Here is an 11436-nt window from a genome sequence, read left to right as displayed (position 1 = left end):
GGAAGCTGTCTGAAAGGGATGTCCGGGTGCTATCCCAGATTGTATCCAAAAAACATAAAACTACAGCTGCCCAACTCACTGCAGAATTAAATGTGCACCTCAACTCTCCTGTTTCCACCAAAACTGTTTGTTGGGAGCTCCACAGGGCCAATATCCATGGCCATATTAATGAATTATTGTGGTCTAAAACCAGGCATTTCAGTTTCATTGTCCAACCCCTGTACATTTAGTAGACAAACCTTCACAAAAAAAAAAAGTTTTTCTTTGTTTTGTTTTTTTTTTAAGCCAGTTCAAACTAAAATTGGGTGAGAGGTGAGATACACAAAGGAACAGACAAATAGCTACACTTATATTCCACACATGGGCAATTTTAATTTTCAAACATCATCCCCATGGACATTGACCAGAAGGAGTAAGAATACCTCAATTCTTTTAATAATATTAGTGGTTGTTTAATTATGCATTAAAGCCAATTTCCCATTAATAAGCACAGGGCTACTGACACTGAATTTTGCTCCTGGAACTAGTCATCAAGATGGGTACAGGACAGTAGGGGGGGAAAAGCAGAAATTGACAGATGCAGTGTGGTTATGTCTTAGTTCCATATCATTCTGAATTAATGTCTTCCTTTTCAACAATCTCTCTATTTTACTTATTTTTCCATCTAACTATCATTTTCCAGTGAAGATGAGGAAACTGACATGGACTGTGATCCTCCAGAAACATCTTATTCACAGACCAGGTAACATATGTATGAAGCTACATTTATGTACATTTAGTAGACAAACTTTCACAAACAAAAAAATAATGTTTTTTTTTTATATAAGCCAGTTCAAACTAAAATTGGGTGAGAGGTAGGATACACAAAGGAACAGACAACAGTTACAATTACATTCACACATGGGCAATTCAATTTTTTTTAGTCACCAATTATCATAACCCCAACTTAAATTCAATAGCTCTGTCAAATTCATACGGCCTCACAGTTCAGAATCAAGACAACAGCAATGATGTCCCAACTATCTGCACTCAGACAGAGCTGGTTTAGTTAAAAGCACTTGAGGCCAATTAACAGTTTAACATCAGATTAACAGGCAGTCAGAACAGGTAACAGTTCAAGAGGTACGAAGTCAGGTAACAGAAAGAAAGCTGGTCTTAAACCCAGATACACAATCAGGCAAATTTCACTTAAACATTTTAATCAGAGACAACCAGAAACTATTTATGGAGAGACCATGGCCAGGATATGTACACCAGTGCTGACTACATGAAGCACAGGAGTGCAGGCAGGATAGGCTCAAGAGATGAACTGAGGCAGGAATATTTTATTTCCAAGGCAGACGAACGCTTCAGAACTTGTTCAAGAATCATCAGGCTTTTAATGGTCTTAAAGGGTTCACTGCTAGGTGCCAGTACATGTGTTGCACATTGAGGTTAGGCTAATTGGTGACTGGAAAAAATTTGAAATTACCCGTAGACGTGAATGTAAGTGTAACTGTTTGTCTGGTATTATCTAATTCGGCCTACTTAATGTTCCAAAATGTAAATAAACACCAGCTGAAATTCAAGTTGCATCTCACAGAATAACTCATTAGATCTGTCAACCTTGTACTTCTTATTGCTGATTCATAGATTTTCATGACTAAAGATTTTTCATCCATCCATCCATCATCTATACCTGCTTATTCCTATTCAGGGTCATGTGGATCTACTGGAGCCTATCCCACCTCCCTTTGGGTGAAAGGCAGGGGTACACCCTGGACAGGTCACCAGTCCATCAAATAAGCCAAGCTAGCCGCTCTGACATTTTTTTTTCCCATGGTGAAAGCAATGTGTTTTTACTTTATCAAATAAATTAAATAATTTTAAATTATTTGTATTCATGTGAAGAAAAATGCTTTGTAAAATATAACTTTGCTCATCTTCAAGATGACTAAATACTGGATTTGAGACATTCCCCCTGTAAGAATTGACACAATATGCTGTCCATTCAGGTGATTTTTCCACCAAAAGTCACTTTATATGTAAAAACTACTTTTCTTGCTAAATGTAGTTTGGATGAGACAGTTCAGTTACCCCTTAATTTTTTCCCTCCAGTCTCTAAACCACCAAATAATTAACCATTAGGAAGGCTGACAGGAACTGATGTTAAGTTTTATTAAATAAAAAAGAGACAGTAAGCACAACACTCAACAAGATACTTAGCGCTGACAAACAGCAGGACTACTGACACTCCCAGATAGACCAGAGAGCCTCAGTAGGAGTTGACCACAATTACAAGTTCTTACTTCCGAAAACTATTTAAAAAGGTAAGTATCAACAATATATCTATAAGCACTTCAAATGGTTGAAACAGTTAAAAGTTAATATTTCAAAAACGCTATCTCAGATCCCCTAATGCCTCTGTGCCAAAACACAGCAGCATTGTGGCCTGCAGAGAGAGACAGGGAGAGCTTTTTCATTCATATGGGCACTGATAAAATGTTATCTGCATTTTGTTGAAGGCAAAGTTTGTCATAATAATGCTAAAAAAAAAAAACACAGCAAAAATATAATTCTGGACAGATAAACACAACAGAAGCTAAAGGCAGACAACCTCTAGAGAGCTTTCATGTTTTCATGGGTTTAATGTCATCCCTCCAGCTGCTGACAGTCCAGAGTGAAACAGGCATTTTGTCCTAAGCCTCTTGTTGCAGTTTGAACATCAATTCAAATACCCCTCACTAATAAAGTCAGAACATGTACAACTTTCAACGCTTAAAACAAACTGAACTATTAGGAAACACAAAAAGAGAACAACAAAATTGATCAGTGCACTTGATCACTTTAATAACATAAAACCAATCTGAAAGAGCAATTGCATAGAACAGCTATGTGAATAATAATTCCTGCTGTTATTCATTTCACTTGGTTGAGGGAAGAAAGTCCTCACAGTGATTGTAGAAACATCAAGGCAGGCAGCTAAAAGCCACAGTGCATACCTGCTTAAATACATTATCTCCTTCTAGTGAGTTCTGCACAGAAACTTATCAGTGTGAACAAATCTGAAACTGTAATAACCCAACACGCAAAAACAAAACAACTTTGTTTACAGTAATCCCCCTAACGCAAATATACACTGAACAGTTTGCAATGTGAGACAAACCTGCTTAAAAGCACAGAAGAACAGACAAAAAATGAAATGTGAATCAGCAGCTGCAGAAATAATCTCTTAGTGAGACTGTGATCGGTATCGTTTAATGAGATAAGAGTTGGAGGCGTCCCTGACTGCGTCTGGAATGGTGGGGAACCTGGAAAAGAAGAATCAAGTTAGCATACTGTCAGACACAGAGAAATATTAAAAAGGCCTTTCGTTACAAATGATCTGGAACTGACAGACTTTTTTTTTTTTAAAGGTAGAGTTGTGATTAAATTTCTCCTTTCTACCCTACCTTTAAGCTGACAGGTCTCTATTTATGACAGGTGCTCAGAAAAAAAAAAAAAATCAAATAAAGCTGTGTGACGGCATGTGAAAACAAACCTTGGGTGTTTCTGGGCTGCCGAATGGTGAGAGTTCTCGTGAATTCTCTTTATCAGAGGACACATTGTGGCGGTGACGGGCAAACTTTCTCTTTAGTGCCTCAGCAATAAGAGCAGCTGGGTCATTAAGTCCTGCTGTACCTCCCTTACAATGATCCCTCCTGAGAGGAGTGCCCCCTGGAGACCTGGAAAGAAAGAAATATTGTGTGAAAGATAACAAAGTCACTATATTAAATGAATAAATACTAGGAATACAAGGAAATGAGAAATTAAGTGCCTATTTCAGGGTATTAACACTGATATAACTCAGTCAAAAACAGGCCCTAATACCTACCTCTCCACGGACCGCAATTTAACTTGATTTAAATCCTTGAGAATGTCCATCATGGAGGGCACCCTGTTCAATTCTGAACCCCTGCTGGGGTCTGAGCCCTGGGGCTTGAGCTGCCCCTTGTCAAGGTTTTTTTGATTCCTCCTGCGCTGGTGGATCAGCTCTAATACAGACTGAGTCTCAGTAGTGGTGCTCAGACAGGGAGGGGGAGGTGGAGGTGGAGGTGGAGGCGGTGGTGGAGGAGCACAACGAGGTGTGGAGGTGAGAGCTGGTGGAGACATCAAAGGTGCATCTAGGGCATGATGCATGATGGGACTCGATTAGATGAGAGATAAAACACTGTGCTTCCCTAATGTACTCAAAACATCTTGTGTGACCAGTTACAGTGAATGTGTACCTGAGGAGGGAGCAGCAGTGACAATCATGGCTATCTGAGCTCGTAGCTTGACCAGCTCGTTCTCCAGCGCTGTGATCTTCTTCATGGCTTCTAAGTCAGTTGTCTGCCTTACATTCCTGATTCCTTTCTGGGCCTGTTTGGGTGCTGGTCCTGGGTATCTCACCACATCTCGATTTATTGCAGTTTCCATCTTTGGAGGTAAATGATTTCTGCAAAGACCACACGTCAGTCTAAATTTATCTTGTTGATGTTATTACCAACATATTCTATTTTACCAACACATATGTGTGTCTTGGAAGCTGCAAAACAATTTTTAAAATGTGCATCAGTATCTTGGAAACTTTGAAATAAGTGTTAGTATCAGTTAACTCACTGAAGAAACACATCTTTCCATAACGAGACCTTATGGTTGTTTTGTTCATCGTCATAAACAAAAGACAAACAGTTCATGATTATGGATATTTAAAACTAAACTAAAATACCAAGCACATTTAGTACTGTAAACACCTAAAGAGTCATTTTGCACTTTTTACTTGTTAAACTGGCGCTTTATCATTTTTATCATTGTTTTTAGCATTGTTGTGACCAGTGTTCTCCTCAGACAGGCTGCCTACAAGTACCTTTACAACCAGTAAGAGTTGAGGTACACTTACCTGGCATTCCTCTGATCAACAAATCATTACGACGATTCAATCACGCATTTTACATCTCAGGAACATGATCAAAATTAAACCAGTACTCTCTGCGCGAGATCTAGAGAAAGTTATCCATGCTCCTGTCTATTCCCGTTTAAATTGTTGTAACATTGTTTATTCAGGGCTGAACAAAAGGTCCACTGAACGTCCCCACTTAGTTCAAACATTGCTGCCAGGATTTTGACAAACTCAAATAGAAAACAAACATAATATACCCATTCTTACTTTACTTCATTGGTTCCCAGTAAAATTTTGAACTGATTTTAAAATGGTACTTATTGTTTTTGAAGTGTTAAGTGGTTTAACTGAATTAAATCACGTCTGAAAACATATTTGTAAAGAAGAGCATTCTTGTAAATCTTATACTATATACAGTGGGTACGGAAAGTATTCAGACCCCTTTAAATTTTTCACTCTTTGTGTCATTGCAGCCATTTGCCAAAATCAAAAAAGTTCATTTTATTTCTCATTAATGTACACTCAGCACCCCATCTTGACAGAAAAAAACAGAAATGTAGAGCAAATAAGAATCATGAGGTCGAAGGAACTGCCCAAGGAGCTCAGAGACAGAATTGTGGCAAGGCACAGATCTGGTCAAGGTTGCAAAAGAATTTCTGCAGCACTCAAGGTTCCTAAGAGCACAGTGGCCTCCATAATCCTCAAATGGAAAAAGTTTGGGAAGACCAGAACTCGTCCTAGACCTGGCCGTCCAGCCAAACTGAGCAATCGTGGGAGAAGAACCTTGGTGAGAGAGGTAAAGAAGAACCCAAAGATCACTGTGGCTGAGCTCCAGAGATGCAGTAGGGAGATGGGAAAAAGTTCCACAAAGTCAACTATCACTGCAGCCCTCCACCAGTCGGGGCTTTATGGCAGAGTGGCCCGACGGAAGCCTCTCCTCAGTGCAAGACACATGAAAGCCCGCATAGAGTTTGCCAAAAAACACATGAAGGACTCCCATACTATGAGAAATAAGATTCTCTGGTCTGATGAGACCAAGATTGAACTTTTTGGCGTTAATTCTAAGCGGTATGTGTGGAGAAAACCAGGCACTGCTCATCACCTGCCCAATACAATCCCTACAGTGAAACATGGTGGTGGGAGCATCATGTTGTGGGGGTGTTTTTCGGCTGCAGGGACAGGATGACTGGTTGCAATTGAAGGAAAGATGAATGCGGCCAAGTACAGAGATATCCTGGAAGAAAACCTCTTCCAGAGTGGTCAGGACCTCAGACTGGGCCGAAGGTTCACCTTTCAACAGGACAATGACCCTAAGCACACAGCTAAAATAACAAAGGAGTGGCTTCGGAACAACTCTGTGACCGTTCTTGACTGGCCCAGCCAGAGCCCTGACCTAAACCCAATTGAGCATCTCTGGAGAGACCTGAAAATGGCTGTCCACCAACGTTCACCATCCAACCTGACAGAACTGGAGAGGATCTGCAAGGAAGAATGGCAGAGGATCCCCAAATCCAGGTGTGAAAAACTTGTTGCATCATTCCCAAGAAGACTCATGGCTGTACTAGCTCAAAAGGATGCTTCTACTCAATACTGAGCACAGGGTCTGAATACTTATGACCATGTGATATTTCAGTTTTTCTTTTTTAATAAATTTGAAAAAATTTCTACATTTCTGTTTTTTTCTGTCAAGATGGGGTGCTGAGTGTACATTAATGAGAAATAAAATGAACTTTTTTGATTTTGGCAAATGGCTGCAATGACACAAAGAGGCAAAAATTTAAAGGGGACTGAATACTTTCCGTACCCACTGTGTGTGTGTGTGTGTGTGTGTGTGTGTATGTATATATGTATATATATATATATATATATATATATATATATATATGTATATTTTGTGGGTTTATATGGATAAGCCAGGCGTGCACGAACATGTCATACTGCACTTATATGTCTATGTAAATATGTTTGTTAATGTGTAGTGTTTTGTTTTGAAAAATTCTATATAATAAAGCTTGACATTATTATCAATATTAGAATTGCTGCTTATTTTATTATTATTATGGCTTTTTATCCCTGCAAGCAGAAAGCAAGGTTTGCTTTAGAAATGTACAGACATGTATGTATTTAAAGTGCTGCTGCAATAAATGAGTGATAAAAAGCTCAGTGTTTGTAACTTGCATATTATTGCCTTGCCTACATTAACTGGTAGGAATATTTTCTGTCTATTCCTCTGGGGACTTCCCACACTCCATTGTGTCCTTTAAGCCGTTTTTGGCATCAGAATCCAACTTAACCTGTCTAGGGTTTTTTTTTTTTTTTTTTTTTGGACCATGACACTTTTGTGTGTACCTGGTCTTGGCAGAGCTGTCCCCTTCATCCTCAAACACCCACAAGACATCAGCGAATGAAGGGATGGCAGGTGTGTCCACGGTGATGTCATCGTCCCCATGGGGCTTATGGTTGAGCAGAGGGATCTGAAGATGAAACATGGACAAAGAATTACACAATTAGACACTGACTACAGGACAAAAAAGAAAGTGTTAATATAAGAACAAAGATATGATTTTATAACAAACCAACCTACAGATATTAGATAGATAGGCATATTTATCATGACTATATATTTAGCCTGCTGATTTTCTGTTAGCTGTACAGTACCTGAAAGTGAACACGTGGTGTTGGTGTCAGTGGGAGGTTGGTCCCAATCATCCGCACAATGCTGCGATACTGACCACACAGCTGACTGTTCCATACTGGAACCAGCTGCAGGAAAAAAAAACATCACATAAATTAACCTTAGCAGAAAATCGCCACCTTTAAACAACACTAATGTATAAGTCCCCAGATATTCCTGGATCCTACTTGGAGAATCTATAATAGTTATAACAGAAACGTGTCTGTGTTCTCACCATATCTGGAGGCACTCCAAAATACTCCAGGACGATGCACAGCACATCCAATATGTCCTCTACTAACGACATTGGAAGGACTTTTTCCCGGGCCAGCTGACAAAGGCAAAGCTCCTCTTCCTGCTGACTGACTCAATCACAGGCCGACACAGAAAGGATGTCACTAAGTCACATAGTTCACACCTGAAACAAAATACATAGCACGTAATTAAAGAAAGCCAATGCACACTTTAAAAACCTCAAAGATCATCAATCATAAGAGAAATCAAAACTGAACCTGATGGAGCTGCATTGAACGCTGAGGATGAACAAATTTAAAGCTGATTTTTTTAATCTCCCATTTTATTTTATGCTTTTGAAACCACAATATGTTTATATTCTGTATTTTTATTCCCACCCTGCCTTCTTCCTCATTTGGATAGCTGCATGGGTAGATTACTCATCACAGTTTCACCATCCATTTATTATATTTATTTATTAACTGACTAATGTTGCACCTCTGTTTGCCTAAGATATTAGTACTGAACCTATTTTTAAATCTCAGCAACCTTACAGATGAATTCCAGCCTAAACCAAACTTGTACACTTACTTATAATGTAGACTAAATCTGAATTAAACAAGTCTAATCTGCTTTATAACTAATGATGAACTAACTGCAGATATAGAACATATTGAACGTGATTTCACTGGTCTATCTCCAGAGATGGAGGTGCTACATTGATCTGGATGTCATGTGTCAGAAGAATAAAATAAATACATAGGCTGCAAACTAATGGCACAAACCTTCCCATCTAACTAACTTACCAGCTGCCACTTTTACAGCTGGTGGCATCACAACCTGACCACTGATCACACTGGATCAGCACAGCGTACGGTCCATCGTGGACTCCAGTAATTTAGCACAGAGACAGTCAGACTGTGCAGGCTCTGCAGTGTAGAAGCTGCATAGCTCATCAAAAGTAACGCATTCACAATGGGAGGAAATGTGCGTGTACTTACCGTGGGTTCGTTTTCTTGTTGAAACGCGTTTTAGTAGCTACATTTATCCGGATTCTTCACTGCAGCCAGAAACATAAACTATAACTCAGGAAAAGCAGTAAAAAAAAAAACTCACTGCTTCCTCAAAGATCAAACGTTCAAACAACGAGGCTGTAAAGTCAAATAAAGCCGCAGCAGTAACATCTATTGTGATTGGCTGTAGCTCCAGAAGTCCTGAGGATTAGCCAATAAGAGAAGGCGACCGTGCGGGGTACGTAACGTTTGCTGGACCAATTGCGTGTCGCGGAAATCTGGCAGTAAATTTGTATTTTGTACACGAGCTGCGGTTTTTTTCGAGGGTGAGTAAATGTCTCTAAGCTGAATTTCTTTACATTTAACACACAGACAGCCCAGTTAGAGGAAGTTCACAGCTTTAAACTGAAACAGAACAAAGACAAATGTGTTTTTGTAAAGTCGGTCGGTTTTTAAGGACCAGGAGTAACGTTAGTCCTGCTACAGTTAGTTAGCTACAACCTTAGCACTGGGCTAACTCGAATTTAGCAAAAACTTTCCTGCGGTTAAAAAACCTCCAAGACTATTTGTCCACTGTGGCCTTAACTGATTCCTCTGTGATTGTGTCTTTGCAGTGTGAGGTCTGGTAACGTTACAGAGATGATGGACGCATTGTCAGTGGTGAGTCAGCTGCGGGATCTGGCCTCGGAACCACAGAACCGTGAGGTTATAGTCCAGGACCAGGGCTGTCTCCCCGGGCTGGTACTTTTCCTGGACCACAAGGATCCAGAAGTTATTTTTGCAACTTTGCAGGTTGGTGCATGAAAACAAATGCTTCTGTTTTGACATGCAGTTCAAAGTGCAGCTACATCTGAACAGCCACTTCCAAAAAGTGATTAAATTAACATTGTAATTTTAAAACATCTTGCTTCTTGTTTTTAATTTCTCCACATGAGACTTACTAGTTGTTTAGTGAGTCAGGGCAGTTTATTTCATTGGTATCATCTGTTTACACTCCCTCCTCTGTGCTTAGACCCTGCGTTACCTGGCTGAGTTGTCTCCCAACATCCCCACCATGAGGAATGAACTGGGTATGATGGTGAGCTTGGAGAATCTAATCCACAGGTGAGGACATGAACTGTCTTGAGTGTTTTCTTGTTGTGGTTGCACATGAAATGTCCATACTTATAATAATCATATGTCCATATAGGGAGGAGCTGTCTGTTGACATCACAGCTTTGGCCCAGGAGGTGTTCGGTATTCTGAATGCACACGTTAACCCTGTACTTCGCACACATGAGGGGGAGAGGAGAAAGAAACCTCAGTTCTTTATCAACTCCTCCAACAAGAAGTCGAAGTCTGTCACTCTGCACATCCAAGGGCTGGACAGCACAGTGAGCAAACTGGTAGATGCATACATTTATACTCAGTGGTATGACAGTATTTGTTGTTAAATAATAGTTTTTCTGTTGTCAAGGATCAGCGAGGATTGTGTGAGGAGGCTCTTCTGAAAGTCAGAGGAGTTATCAGCTTCACCTTTCAGATGGCCTCCAAGAGATGCACTGTCCGTATCCGTTCAGACCTGCCCACTGAGGTAACAGACAAAAATACAAACATTTAGTATCAGTTTTCATTTGGGAATAACAGACCTTTTAAAAAAATAACTATTAATTTGTTGTATTGTCAAAGTTATTAAGAAATACTTGTAGGAAATCTTTTGATTGATGTCAGTGAGTCTCAAGATGCCTTCTTCCACACTGTCTCTTCACTTACAGAGTCTGGCATCGGCCATTGCTGCCACTAAAGTGTTGTCAGCCCAACAGGTGGTGAAGAATGATACAGGAGAAGAGGTGTGTGAATTTTGAGTAAATATGCTGGTGGACAAGCTCAAGTATTGTGGGTGCAAGTTCACATCAAGCTTTCAGAAAATAAATTTCCTCTAATGTCAATGTTTTCTTCAGGTTTTGATCCCTCTGAACACATCTGGAGTGAAGGTGCAGCAAAACTCAACTCTGCCAGAGTATCTCCCAGAAGAAGAGGAAAGCCCGGAGAGGGAGGTTGATCGAGCAATTTCCCGCACTACAGCTAAGCAAGATTCCAGTGGAAGCTGGCTCAACGCAGCCGCAAGTTTCCTCTCAAAAACGTTCTACTGGTGACACTGAGGCAGTTTTATTCCTTCAGACCCTGTGTGAGAGATGTGTTTAAGGACTCCTCCTTGTGCACGTACCGGTAACTGGAATGGACATTGCTGGTTGTGAGCAGGCCACATGATAATGTGATCTGAACTTCACCAGTTTGTCAATTTTTATGCACTAATTAATATGTGCATTTAATTCTGTGCATTAATATGCACAGAAACACATCAGATCTGGCTCTACTCTACTCTCCAAGATGAACAGAGACAAAAATTCTTTTTTTTCTGGACTTCCATAATGCTTTTTTCTATCTATGATTGTCATTAAGTGTAAATATTTTCTTTTTTTTTTGGTCTTTCCAAACTGTTAATTTTCTACAATTATTCTACAACTTCTGTATGTCTAGTGATATATGTTGAAATAAAGGTATAAAATATTACGTTAATGTGCATTTTAATTTTTGTGTCCACTCTTTAAGGCAAAAAGTGGACGACCACATCA

The 11436-nt window shown here is 39.8% G+C and overlaps 2 protein-coding genes across 2 annotated transcripts; one reads left to right on the top strand and one right to left on the bottom strand.

The window, feature by feature from the left end:
- Positions 1-2804: 2804 nt before the first annotated feature.
- Positions 2805-8944, bottom strand: mtfr2 (mitochondrial fission regulator 2). Its single transcript, XM_026318622.1, has 8 exons — positions 8810-8944; positions 7810-7992; positions 7559-7663; positions 7250-7374; positions 4248-4456; positions 3854-4142; positions 3521-3704; positions 2805-3290 (listed from the first exon to the last, which is right to left on the bottom strand). Exons 2-8 carry the CDS (start codon positions 7879-7881, stop codon positions 3237-3239), a joined length of 1038 nt encoding a protein of 345 aa, XP_026174407.1. The 5' UTR covers positions 7882-7992; positions 8810-8944; the 3' UTR covers positions 2805-3236.
- Positions 8945-9091: 147 nt separating this feature from the next.
- armc1l (armadillo repeat containing 1, like) lies at positions 9092-11281 on the top strand. The gene is made up of 7 exons (XM_026318674.1): positions 9092-9147; positions 9436-9613; positions 9834-9925; positions 10011-10194; positions 10278-10394; positions 10576-10650; positions 10762-11281. Exons 2-7 carry the CDS (start codon positions 9461-9463, stop codon positions 10954-10956), a joined length of 816 nt encoding a protein of 271 aa, XP_026174459.1. The 5' UTR covers positions 9092-9147; positions 9436-9460; the 3' UTR covers positions 10957-11281.
- The last annotated feature ends 155 nt before the right edge of the window (positions 11282-11436 follow it).

The sequence above is a fragment of the Mastacembelus armatus genome, chromosome 24 (assembly GCF_900324485.2).
Source record: "Mastacembelus armatus chromosome 24, fMasArm1.2, whole genome shotgun sequence".
Classification (NCBI taxonomy): Eukaryota; Metazoa; Chordata; class Actinopteri; order Synbranchiformes; family Mastacembelidae; genus Mastacembelus; species Mastacembelus armatus.
This window is presented reverse-complemented; position numbering and strand designations above follow the sequence as displayed.

Coding starts and splice junctions, on each gene's coding strand:
- armc1l (XM_026318674.1), top strand. CDS start 9,461: ATGATGGACGCATTGTCAGTGGTGAGTCAGCTGCGGGATCTGGCCTCG. Junction 9,614..9,833: donor TTATTTTTGCAACTTTGCAG/GTTGGTGCATGA, acceptor CTCTGTGCTTAG/ACCCTGCGTTACCTGGCTGA. Junction 10,195..10,277: donor TCCAAGGGCTGGACAGCACA/GTGAGCAAACTG, acceptor TCTGTTGTCAAG/GATCAGCGAGGATTGTGTGA.
- mtfr2 (XM_026318622.1), bottom strand. CDS start 7,881: ATGTCGTTAGTAGAGGACATATTGGATGTGCTGTGCATCGTCCTGGAG. Junction 7,375..7,558: donor CACCACGTGTTCACTTTCAG/GTACTGTACAGC, acceptor TTTCATCTTCAG/ATCCCTCTGCTCAACCATAA. Junction 4,143..4,247: donor CACTGCTGCTCCCTCCTCAG/GTACACATTCAC, acceptor ATCATGCCCTAG/ATGCACCTTTGATGTCTCCA.